Raw genomic sequence first — 13513 nt, 5'->3', positions numbered from 1 at the left:
AAAAATTGTCATATCCATAACTACAAACGAATGTCTTCAAGGGAGAGCTATCATCATCATCATTATAATGAAGATCATATCAGATGGTCATCTTCAGCGTGTGTGTTAAAAACTTCCGCAGCTGTATCAGAAGCATCTTAAACAATTTTGTCACTTTCTAAAATTAATGTTCAATAATTTGAAGATTAGTAAATGTTTTATGAGCCAGATTATAATTTGTGAATGGTCAAACTTCCACATTCCTTTAGTATAAAATATGGTTCGTTAGTTTTTTTTTCAATCAATTTCGTTAGAGCGGCAGCCTTTCACCCCACTCGACCGGAATTCAAGGAAGATAAAATATAATACAATATAACAAGCATACGCGTCCTCTTGCATTTTTAAAAATTACGTATGGTTGGTTTTGGAACCATAGTACCTACCCACTTTAACATCGTTCCAAAACGTTTCCAATGTCAAAAGCGACTGTTCGAAAGTGTAGTAATTTTTGTGACGTCTATTGATTGGTCGAGAGGAGATGTAAAAAATGGCTGCCTTGCCTTCTCCTACGCAGGTAGTTTCGGTGTTTTTAGCAAATTTACCGGCTTTTTAACATATTTATCCCCTCTAATATGAAAATCAGTAATGGTTTCTCAATTTTAAAGTGTTGTTTCGTCAATTTTAAAGTGGCGTGTGATGAATGTATGATGCGCTTCACAAGTGAATTGTTAGGGTGCATTATCGAATTTTGATTCGGAAATAGCGCAACTACTATATTCTGATTATATCGATTTTAAATAAAGATGGTATGACAGTTGGCTTTCGTTTCTTATATAAATTTCCTTTCAAAACAGCGCGTGGTTAGAATTATACATGTTTATTGCGGTAGTGAAAATGTCAAATGGTTTTTCAAATGTCACACACCCAATAATGTTGAAACCTCTTTTGATACCGGGAAAATATTTAATAGGGTTTTTATTTTGTAGGTGGCTGGAAACCACAGTGCAATCTATGAGGCATATTATCACCAGGTAAAAAGTTTTGCGCAATTTGAGCGAGTATTTGTTTTATTGCATTGTGGTTATAACGAGTTTTTTTTAACGCTACCGATAGGTTGATCCTAATGGAACCGGAGCCATACAAGCTCTGGACGCAGCGAGGTTTCTCAAGAAGTCCAAGCTCAGTGATGTGATACTTAGTAAGGTATGGGATCTCTCGGATCCCTCTGGCAGAGGTTACCTAGACAAGGTATAGTAAAAGTTCAAATTTAAATAATTGCAAATTGGCTACTATCCCTTTTAATACTAAATATCTCGAGATAATTTCAAATAGGGTACTATCTCTTTTGATAAAAAATATCTCAAGACAATCAGTACTATTATTGAAATGTGAAAAGATGTTTATATTTTAGCTGACTATACACACATACTTAATATTTTTATACATACATACGTAAATTGGTGCCTCTATTAAAATTGGCCAAACCATTTCAAGCATAAGTAAAATTATTTTCGCAATATTGGTAGTGTTATGTAAATATTTTGAATAATTGAATTATACACATTCTGTACTAGGAATTTTCTGTGCAAATACTTTTTTGCTGCGATTTATTATGGTTCGAATTTGTTTAATTTATAATCAGTTATTTTTTCTTTTCAAATGATATTAATATATAATATGGGCAATTTGTTAATATTGCAACTCAAAAACTGGTGAGCAGTAACTCTAATTTCAAGTGATTTATTTAAAGGTTTTTAATATTATTTGAACTGCCTGCAATTTTAGAACTAGTGACAGCCTAACATAAACCCCTCCTTTGTAATACAGCAAGTTAAAATTTAACTTCAAACATGCTGCAAGGTCGAGTTTAACTGATAACACAGTGTAATGACTGTAAGCTGATATGCGAATGTCCCTTATTAAATATGTGTGTTAGTTGCAAACATGTCTAACCCATAAAATGTATGTTTTATATTCTAAGTTGTATATTTATTGAAAAATAACCCAATATTTTAGTAAAATAACGTTGAAGAATTAATTGTACTAAACGCGTCCCAATATCAAAATGAAATTAAATTCCATAGACATAAACAAATAGAGCCACTAATAATTTAGCAATGACACCAACATTAAAATAACTACATCGTTTCTGTGATGTCATTCATCGTCAACTTAACACACTATCTGCAGGCGGATTCGCGCTCATAATAGAGATAAACATCGCTGAAAAGAAGTGATAACATTTAACCATACTGTATACATTGATATGAGATCAAAAGATGCCGCAAGTCATGCGTAAAAATAACTTACACGCAATTTACGATAAGTCGAGTGAAAAGGTAAAATTACCCCTCCCGCCGAACACCACCAGTCGAGTGAAACGGTAAAATTACCCAATAACATATTTTTAAAGGCGAATTTTCATAAAGAAAATGTTGAATGAAAATATTAATTATATCGGCTGTTATAAACACTTCACGAGTCTAATACAATCCTTTATAGGTTGAGTATGTTAAATTAGATATTCCTCCCGTCTGACAAAGATCCATTCATCCATAGCAATGGGATATTTGACAAATGTTCATTACACATGTCTGGTGTCGATCCACAAATGTAGTAAACAGTTTATTTTATCACATTTCGTGTTTGTTGCAGCTTAATAGGGATTTGGTTCTGCCATATAATGAAACATGTCTGCATTGTTTTCAGGGAGGTCTGTTTGTCGCCCTGAAGCTAGTAGCGTTGGCGCAATCAGGGAAAGAGATCTCAATGTCAAATATTAATTCGGAAACGCCTCCCCCTAAACTGGTGAGTGGAATGGTCAAACATGTCTTTTGTAGAAGAATAAGCCACGTTTTAAGACAAAAAAGTTTTGATCTAAACACTGCTTTAAGAGATCAAGGGTTGGATCTAGCGTTTAATAACGGTAGTTTGTAAATATTTTGAGCACCAGGGATTGTCGTTAATACGATCCGCATCTAGGCAAAGATTTAAAAAAAACTTTTTATAACACAACTTCATCCTGAATATTAGTTCTGCAATGTCTACTCCTTTAGGCAATAACCATAATCATTACAAACCCAATCACAGTGGTCTTCTCATACATACCTCTGGTTAAATGCCAAAGGACCACAACGCAAAAAAAAAAAATTATTCCAAAAATGGTGTCTAAATTGTTGACATTTTCATTTTCGAAAAAGACACCCATGATTCTAGCGTTCGAAATTTCCAATTTATTTATAATCATGGGTGTCTTTTTCTGTGAATGTGAAAATGTTGATGATTTAAGTACCATTTTTGGAATAAAGAGTTAATTTTTTTTTGCGTTGTGGCCCATTGGCATTTAACCCGCGGTATGTATGAGAAGACCACTGTGATTGGGTTTGTAATGATTATGGTTATTGCATAAAGGAGTTGACATTGCAGAACTAATATTCTGGATGAAGTTGTGTTATAAAAAGTTTTAAGTTCGTAAGATTGATCTCTTCCTATTATAAAAAAGTAATAAATAAAAATGAACAATTTAGTATTTGTAAACAAAAGTTGTCCGTCTCCGTGGTGTAATGGTTACAGTGTTTAGCTACCATGCTGGGTTCGATTCCTAGAAGGGGGTGAAAATAAATAGAAATTTTACACTCTAATATTTATTTGATATTACCTTGGACTGGTCCCTGAAGAGCAGGAGTGATCACCTTGCCTCCATGTAAGTAACGACCAAGACAACACTGCTTCAATACGATGCAGTGCCCTATGCACCACTGGGTGCAGATAAGGGTTAGAACAAAAAATTGGACGCCTTTTAATATTGTTAATAAAATAACTGTTCAAAAACATAAATATAAAAATTTTAAATATATATTTTTCGAGGCATCTTCTAAGAATACTAATAATAATCTATTTTCATAGGGAAAAGAGATCTTACAAGCATAAAGTAAAGGTTTTGATATGATTACTTAGTTTACAATTATCAATTATATGATGGCAACTCTTAAATTAGTTTTAATTTTTTTTAAATATTTCCATCAATTTCTATAATTTTCAATATTACAATATTTTTATGCTTATCAATCATGAATGGAATAGTGAACGTCACACAGCCAATGACAGGTCGTAAGCCTTGTAAATATCCAAATTGTCATATTGTCATCTCAATTACTTATCAATATCGGTTTTGATATAAATAAAAATCTTTATAAAATACTCAAACGTTACCGTAATAAATAATATTTATACATAAATAATATTTAAGTAAAAAATATTCATCATCAGCCTGTGTCCGTCCACTGTTGAACGTAGGCCTCCCGCATGAGTCTCCATCCTCTTCGATCCTCCGCCTTCCGCATCCAGGTCACTCCCGCTATTCTTCTTAGTAAAGTAAAAATTATTAAATGACTAACCACCCTATCTTCGGGTTATTTTCAGGCATATTTTTTATAAACAAGCAAAAAAATCACAACGTTTGTTGTCACAAGATATTGTCAGGTATAAAACCTGACAAAAATTTATCAGTGTATCCGGTACGCATTAAATATTTTTGGAACAGATATCTTTTCTCGTGCGCGTAGGTCATATGGGTTAGCGCGGAATGGTGAAGAAAAACCCTGCGTATCACGTACGTTCGTATGTGTAGGGCGGTCAATAAAAATTCTTAATATTTTTTCTAAATGGTTAACTAGGCCAAACAACTACTCAATTATTTTAGTATATTAATATATTTTTAAATTTTTTATTTGTTCGGGGAATTGTACAGCCTTACATTAAAAAAATATAAGAAAAAAATAGTTAAATTAACAATAATAAACATTAAATTACATTAACGAAAATAGTTGCATTAATAATAATAAAGCCAATTAAACAATTCCACATTTATGGTATAATTACTGTTGAAACATTATAACATAAATGTGGAATTTAATAATTTTATTAAAAATAAGGAATAAGGAAACATTGATAATAATGGTGACGTATTTTGAAACAGTATATTATTAATTATTGTTTTATCTGAATTTTTTTTTTTTATGTATTTCTAAATTTTCTAAATTATTCATGACTTGACCTTTATTTGTAACAGAGTGTAATAATTTAAACAGTTAAACAGGTTGATTAACATCCATTATTATCAATGTTTCCTTTTACAAAAAATGTTGTTCCTTAACCCCCCTACCTATATTTATTAACCTATATATACACCTAAATATATTTTTATTCGTTAGTTTTAATTTGTACCAGAAGATGAAAACAATTGTCGTTTTCGAAACTAGTCGTAAATAAAAATTAAACTGAATTAAGTGGATTATTCAAGTGTTTAATTTTTAATAAAATAATCATGTCATTCCACAAAGTTAATGCCGAATCAATAAATAATAGAATTTAATAATATTTATATTTGATTTACAACGGTTTCAAAAGGTCTGAAATCATGACATTTACGTTATTAAATGAACCATTTGAACTCAAGAGTGGCGGGGCATAATTTCTTGAATTGCACAGTGCTAGTTTTATTAATGCCTGGAATTGAGTATGGTAAATTAAGTCTCATATAATTCAATTTCATCACCATTCAATTTATCCACTTAGTCCTTGTGATGAATTCACATCAGATAAATATAATATAAATGTTCCAAACTCTGAAATGAACCGGCCTATTCAATTTGTCCTATTCACCAGTTGTGATAAGCAAAAGATAAGAGCGTAATAATAGCAATTCCGCTAAACGTTGCAAATTTCAGCAGTTAATTCACTGCTTGCTTTTCTTAGTTTTATATAAATATTTATTATTTAATGTTCCACTATGTTAAAAAGATGGCGTTTTTACTTATCTAAAACCACTAGTCAAGTTAACTAAAATTATGGGGCATCTAATTACAAAGATAATCCAGATTTTTTTTAAAATTTGCAGTAACACATTGTTGGTGGGCGATTTTTTCATCAACTCAGATCCTAATTAGTATACTAATTAGGGTCGTATACTAATCACAAGTAACCACAAACTCAATTCTGATCTGTACAATGTTTTTTGGGGTTCGCGCTCCAAATGTAAGCAAATAAAACGCTTATATGCATCTCCCGCTCTCTACCAACAGTATGTAAAATACGCTTTTAAGAATTTCCCGCAAACTATGTGTTAACTAGTGACCAGTGCTTTTTCTTTTTCTTTTCTGACCCCTATACTACATTCGATGGTGCATAAGGTACTGCAATAGATCTGTGCAGTGTTACTTTTATCAATAATTACATGAATTACATAATTTTTTTTTAACATAACTGTTGCTATTTCCTATATATATTTTTTAAATGTACCTGTGTTATATTTGTATGGAAATTAAACATGTATGTATTTAGATTCAACATAAGCAATACCTAAAGATTCGAAATACATACTATTATAATGCAATATAGAAGATCATATGGGTCAATTCTACAAAAATTATCAATGGTTATTTTTACTGTACCAATTTTTTTCCTAGTTTATATTTTTTTCAAAATTTTCTAAGTAACCTCAAATAAGTAACCTTACTCCAAATCCCAATTCGGAGAGTGGAAAAATAACAGTTACCCACTTGGCAGTGCCGTGCACAGAGTTTTTAATCCGGGAAGACAGTAGGGTTGGGTAAGGATAAGGTATAGTAGGCAATGGTCATGTTTCTATATGGAACGCGAGTAATCTAGGGTAGGCACTGCTTTTCTGCCTATATAGAATGCACGCCACTGCCATTTCTATAGTTTATATTGACTTTAAGCATATAAAATACAGAGTGATGGGAATTTTGTAGAAAATTTGTGAGTTTAAGGAAGGAGTAAGGATTTAGCTATCTATTTTTTTAATGGACTTCCTTACAAGGTCAATCTTTCAACAGGAATACTGGATAATTTTTTTTTGGGTAATACATATATCCAAAATTAAATGAAGTTATTGGATTGAATTCTACTTTTATTTACATAAATATGATAATATGTAACGCGCTTTGCCTTATTTAGACATTATTAAACACATATGAGTGTTTGATGATGTCTTAAGAAGACGAAATGCGTTACATATTATCATATATATCGTAGTCGTACAGGAGAAAGTGACCATGTGCATTTGTTTACAAAAACGTGATCATTGACTATTTGATATCTTACTAGCTTGATATTGCCCTGAAAAAATCCCAAAGCGATTTTAAACTTGGAAGGATAATATATTGAGTTGTTAAAAATGACAAACTGCATTGATGTTTATTTTCTTGCCAAACAAAAGTGACTTAGATGGCCCTGCTGAACTTTTTATATTTTGTTAGTTGGTCACTTTCTCTTGTACGACTACGATATGTAAATAAAAGTAGAATTCAATCCAATAACCTTGTTTAATTTTTTGATATATTACCCAAAAATTTAAAATGGAACTCTACCAACTGTCTGCAGTTACAATAAATACTGAATAACACTGATAATGCAATAATAATAAATAAATAAATTTTTATAGGGAGAGCTGCCAAAGGTACCTCCGAGTGTACCCCCACCCCCGGCTAATGACTGGGCAGTAAAACCAGCCGAGAGAGACAAATATAACCAACTGTTTGAGTCCTTACAGCCATCCAACGGTTTAATTCCAGGAAATAAGGTACTCTTCTCCTTAGCACACCTGTACTCTATTTTTAACAATACTATGTATATTTAAATATTAAAATCAAAAACTGATTTTTAGGGTCTACTAAATTGTATACAGTAAGTCCTCTACTTTCGGGATTTCGACTTACGTGAATTCGTACTTAAAAGAGGACTAACTGTAAAAAACACAAAAAAGACAATTGTTTCGCCTTGTTAGGGCATTATCAAACTATTGTGAAGATCAAATGGACTGAGAGTCCTTATGTAGCTATACAATTCAAGGCAGTCCTTCAGTTTTAATCTTTACAGTAGTTTGATAATGCTCTAACAAGGCGTCTTTTAAAAATAAAGTATACAATTTTGTAGACCCTAAAAATCAATGTTTTTTGAAAATATTTATAAAAAAATTATCAAGTTTTACAAATCAAATGCCAAATTAATAAATAATACTACTCGAGTTCAGCACTGGACGTTGGCCTTCTTCTTTGGTTCTTATCCAATTTGGGTCATTGTGTATTCGGATGTGGTTCAATCAAATTTTGGGCCAGCTAGGGTTTCTGTGACCTATCCTAAGAAATGGAATTATTACCGAACGATTAAGAAAGAAGATATTTCTCTTGAAATTCAAATCAGCAAAACGCCAAGTGCATTCGCAGGAATTTGCCAATTGATATTGCCAGCAAATTGATAAATACATTTGTAGTATGTAGAGTCGACTATTGTTAACGGCATACATATATATATATATACAGGTCTATCAAAAAGTCAGATGATTTGACTGCAATCAGTACAAAATGATGCAGTGCTGCTGGTTTTTCAAAATGTCTAAATCTTAATAAAAAAAGTCTAAATATGAATTTGAAATTTCACTTGGTAAATACAACTATTTTTGAAGATACTAATTCGTAGAAAATTTGAAGATGAAATTTAAGTCACTTTGTGCAAATAGATATTACCATAAAGTGAAATTTTTTTCTAAATTCAGTCACACACTCCAGTGCGTAATTTAATTACAGATTTTTTTGGTTATTCTTTGATCAAATCAAATAATATAAATTATTATAGAGGTGGATAGGTACTTTTTATTTATCCTGTATATTTTATATATTGTTAAAATTTATTAACAGGTGAAAGGAGTTTTAATGGAGTCAAAACTTCCTCTTCCGACACTTGGAAAGATCTGGGACTTGGCAGACCAGGATAAAGATGGAATGTTGGATAGGCACGAATTTATTGTGGTAAGTTGAATAAGAATGATTTAATCCTGACTTCTATCCACACTCAATGGCACATAGGGGAACCCACTGCGGCAGAACCATACATCTGGGATGCATGCAAATATACAATTGAATTTCAAACATTTTTGTGACAAATTTCCTTTGATATCGAAAAATAAAATAAAAAACAGTTTTTAATAACTGAACTATATGTACTAAAAATGCACTTGGTGGTGTCGATCTTTACGATTTACATCTTCGTCAAACCCGATGGTGCATAGGGCACTGCATCATATAAACGCATTGTTATCTTGATCGTTAGTTAGCACATGAAGGAAAGGTGATAAGCCCTCCGATTCAAGTATCAGTCCAGGGTAATATTAAATAAATATTAGAGTGAAAAAATTATACATATTTATTTGACTTCCCCCTGGAAATTGAACCCGGGACCTCCAGTACGTTAGCTGAGCGTGCTGACCATGAAGGCGGATAAAAAAAAGATAATTTCAATTCAAAGTAGAATATATGATTTGTTTTGTGGTCTCCAGGCGATGCACCTGGTGTACAAGGCGCTGGAGAAGCACGCCATCCCCGCCACGCTGCCCGCGGAGCTGCGCGCCCCCTCCGGCCCCCCGCCCCCGCGGCCCCCCTCGCGCCCCCCCTCGCGCCCGGCCTCCCCCTCGCCCGCGCGCCCGCCGCCCCCCCGCGCCACCCCCCTCATGCCACAGCCCACCGCAGACTTGATACAGGTGAGCTATGCCAGTTTACTTTTCATTGCTCGAGCCTTGTCGGGTTAAGATTTGGAGTGTCGCAATCTCGAGTGCTGGGAGTTTGTGATTTATAAATTCCAAGTGCTGGGATTTTAGTGTCACAGTATAATTGGGATTTTTGAGTGTTGGAGGAGAATTGGGATTTTGAGTGTCCAATTTTAAGTGGTGGAATTTTAATTGCTAGGATTTCAAATATTAGAATCTTTATTATTGGTCTACATTTAACCCTTAATTACCTTAGATCAGGGGTTCCCAATCTTTTTCAGTCCGCGCACTTACAAGTTTAGTATTAACTTTAGTTTAGTACCGCAGGGGTAGGCAGAGAGAATCGAACGCCACACCACTCTGCCTTTGCAAACATTCTTCGCCTCTTCTACATTCATGCATCTCCTCATACATACCCGACAATTATTACGACCCGACCCGGCCGCTTTCAAGTATTTGACATACCTGATTGTGCCAAGTTTTCCTCAGTCTTCCTCTGCTTCTTTTCCAACTTCATTCGTCTCATAAATTTGTTTAACCGTTCTTTCCTCACTCATACGTTCCACATGTCCAAACCATCTCAACACAATATATTTAGTTCTTATTTTATATAAAGTTCTCAAAAAAGGTAATTTGCACTTTTAGATGTTTTTAGTAAACACTTTTGGTAAAATGTGAGAAACAAGTAAACGTGTATTTATTTGTATTTTTTGTATTTATTTATTTCATAGATACAAAGATACATTCATAGATACATATTTATTTCATATATACATTTACTATATGTATTACGACTCTTTAGGCATGGCCTGTGTTGAGCCGAAATACTAACATGTTAATTTTTATTATTTTTTTTTATCTTTATTTTTTAAAATTAAATTATATATTTTTTTAAAAAATTAAATGAAAATATTTCCTGTACGTTGGAGCACTACTTTTTAGTCTATTCGTATTAACAATTTCTGTATGCTTGTGCGTGACTTGCAGACAAGCAGCGCGAAGACGTGGGTGGTGACTCCGCAAGAGAAGCAGCAGTACGACGCTCTCTTCATAAAGGCCGACATGGACATGGATGGGTTCGTCTCCGGAATGGAGATCAAGGACACTTTCTTACAGTCGGGACTGCCACAGCCTTGTTTAGCGCACATATGGTATGTGCCGCTATTTCATTATCAGAAATGCTCCATAAATAAAGTATATCTACAATATCCATATTTTACAGCTCAACTAATGAAGTTTCGTTTTGACACAATTATTTTATTTTCTATGTAATATCGTTTTATTTTGTCATAACCGATGTATAAGGTATGTTTATGGAAGTGTTGCTGGTAATTTTAATGATAATTGTAGTTGATGTAGTGTGCATAGTCAGAGTTCAGTTTCCACGCAATTCAGTGTGCTTGAAATGACTCTTTTAGTAAGTAAATGCATACAATGTACATTTATTATATCGTAGTCGTACAGGAGAAAGTGACCAACTACCAAAACGTAAAATGTTTAGGAGGGCCATTTAAGTCACTTGCTTGGCAAGAGAATAAACATCAATGCAGTTAGTCATTTTTAACAAGTCAATACATTATGTTTCCAAGTTTAAAATCCTTTGGGATTTTTTCAGGGCAATATTAAGCTAGTAAGATATCAAATAGTCAATGATCACGTGTTTGTAAAAAATGCATTTGGTCACTTTCTCCTGTATGACTACGATATGTATGGTGCATTCAAAATACCTCAATAGTACTTATGTAGGGCCCGATTATTATTTTATTTACATGGCGATTTTTTTTACAATAACATCTTTGCCTTTTTTTCTTTTAAGGCTCTACATACGTTGAATAGCAACTTAATTTTCTTTAAACCCTGGTAACATTTGAGGTAATTGAATTTTTTTTCTTAAAACATTGTTATTGAAAAAATAAGTTTTTCTTCAAATTAAATATATGGTTTTGAAAAGAAATGAGTTATTAAAAGGTAAAGAGTTAAAAAAAAATATGCATATATTTTTTCAATGTATATTCTAAAAAACAAAAACAAAAAAAAACAATGTATATCCTAAAAAAAAAAAAGGGCATAGTGCAGCTTCCAGCGTTGCCGAACGCTGAATGAGATCTCTTATTCCGAGTATGGCCTTAATATTATGTATGGTTTTCAGGGGCCTGTGTGACTGGGACAGCAGTGGCAAGCTATCGGCGGACCAGTTTGCGCTGGCCATGTGGATGGTGCAGAGGAAGCTCCGAGGCATCGAGCCCCCCGCCTCTCTCGCTCCGGACATGATCCCCCCTTCCGCTGCGCCCGCGCCCTCTCCCGCCAAGGTAACAATTGTCCCTTTCATTTCATTAAAAAATATTTTACTTAACACATTTTAATTTTTAGAAATTATTTATAAATAAGTGTATACAGCATCTGAAAATTTACTGAAAATTGTGCACACAGATTGATACAATATTTATCCCTCAACAAAATTAAAAATACACATTGTGTGCCTGGTAGTTAGCAACAAAGACCATGTTTTATGAAGTATAAATAAAAGCATTTATTCTTGAATATATGAGGTAATATATAACACTACTTATTTTTAATATTATCACACATTCTCTGCGGGCGGATTCGCGCTCATAATAGAGATAAACATCTCTGAAAAGAAGTGATAACATTTAACCATACTGTATACATCGATATGAGATCAAAAGATGCTGCAAAAGTCATGCGTAAAAATAACTTACAAGCAATTTACGATGAGTCGAGTGAAAAGGTAAAATTACCCTTCCCGCAGATAGTGTGTTATTATGACTAACTCACTTGTCATTTTGTTTATTTCGTTCAATAACCTTACAAAATTGATAAACTAAGATACAGATAACCCATAAATATCCCGACATGTGTACATCGCCACAATAAATAGTATGAAATAAGACAATGATACCAACATGAAATCTATACAAGCACTATTTTTGTTACATAGGCAACACATATTGCACTATGGTTTTAACTAGAAACCTGTAGGCACTTAGACAATTTATTTTAAATTTGTGGTTAGCAGCAGTAACCAGTTGTCCTCAAAGGGATAATCAGAAATACAAACACAAAAAAAACAAAAAAAAAATTGTTTGGTTGATAAGGCACTTTCCTCAGGGACATTCCGATTTTCCGATAAATGTACTTAGCGCATTGTTTGTCGGCTGATGTTTTCATCAACCCTGACCCTAATTAGTCTACTAGTCACTTCACTTCACTTCAAACCCTTATCCGCACCCCAATGGTGTATAGGGCAGTGCAGTATATAAATGCAGTGTCTTGATCGTTAACACATGAAGGAAAGGTGATCAGCCCTCCGCTTCAGGGTATTATTGAATAAATATTGGAGTGATAAAATCACTTATGTTTATTTGACCCCCCGTCCCTGGGAATCAAACCCGAGACCTCCAGAATGGTAGCCGTGCGTGCTGAGCATTACACTATGGAGGCGGACAACAATATATAAAAATAATATATAAAATATAAACATGAGTTGCCTGATAAATTGAATAAAAAAATTGTTTGGTTGATTATGATACTTTTCTCAGGGACATTCCGATTTTCCGATAAATGTACTCAACACATTGTTTGTCGGGTGATTTTTTTATCAACCCCGACCCTAATTAGTCTTCTAGTAAGGGTCGTATACTAATCAAAAGGAACCGCAAACCCATTTCCGACCTGTACAGTGCTTTTTGGCGTCTCGCGCTCTGCAAAAAGTAAGCAAATGGAACACTTGAAAGCGTCTCTCGCTCTCTACTAACAGTATATAAAAGACACTTTTAAGCGTTTCCCGCAAATAATGTGTTAATATCAAAATCAAATGCCACATTGCCAGTGGCAAGAATAGCCAGCAACGAGATCCTCATTGGTTGAGAGTTTTTTTCCCTTTAAGTTCCCATTAAATATCTTTTTTTTATTATCTGCAAAACCTTTTTAGAGGCTTGTCTGTGGAAGTAT

At 33.5% G+C, this 13513-nt stretch overlaps 1 protein-coding gene across 2 annotated transcripts in view; it reads left to right on the top strand.

Annotated features, from left to right (window-relative positions):
• Positions 1 to 489: 489 nt before the first annotated feature.
• The window catches only part of Eps-15 (Epidermal growth factor receptor pathway substrate 15), a 43123-nt gene continuing 30099 nt past the window's right edge, over positions 490 to 13513 (top strand). The window contains exons 1-9 of one of the 2 annotated variants that reach the window (XM_088268068.1): positions 490 to 553; positions 966 to 1010; positions 1093 to 1227; positions 2689 to 2787; positions 7445 to 7582; positions 8697 to 8807; positions 9335 to 9535; positions 10529 to 10692; positions 11691 to 11850. In XM_088268068.1, coding sequence (XP_088124194.1) covers positions 527 to 553; positions 966 to 1010; positions 1093 to 1227; positions 2689 to 2787; positions 7445 to 7582; positions 8697 to 8807; positions 9335 to 9535; positions 10529 to 10692; positions 11691 to 11850 — 1080 coding nt within the window. In that variant the 5' untranslated portion in view covers positions 490 to 526. Of the gene's footprint in view, positions 786 to 965; positions 1011 to 1092; positions 1228 to 2688; positions 2788 to 7444; positions 7583 to 8696; positions 8808 to 9334; positions 9536 to 10528; positions 10693 to 11690; positions 11851 to 13513 lie in introns of both variants that reach the window. The other variant, XM_088268069.1, reaches the window with a different exon arrangement.

The sequence above is a fragment of the Brachycentrus maculatus genome, unplaced genomic scaffold, assembly GCF_059751285.1.
Source record: "Brachycentrus maculatus isolate JH-2025_06_01 unplaced genomic scaffold, ASM5975128v1 h1tg000311l, whole genome shotgun sequence".
Lineage (NCBI taxonomy): Eukaryota > Metazoa > Arthropoda > Insecta > Trichoptera > Brachycentridae > Brachycentrus > Brachycentrus maculatus.
Note: the sequence above shows the minus strand (reverse complement) of the source record. Positions and strands in the feature narration are given on the sequence as shown.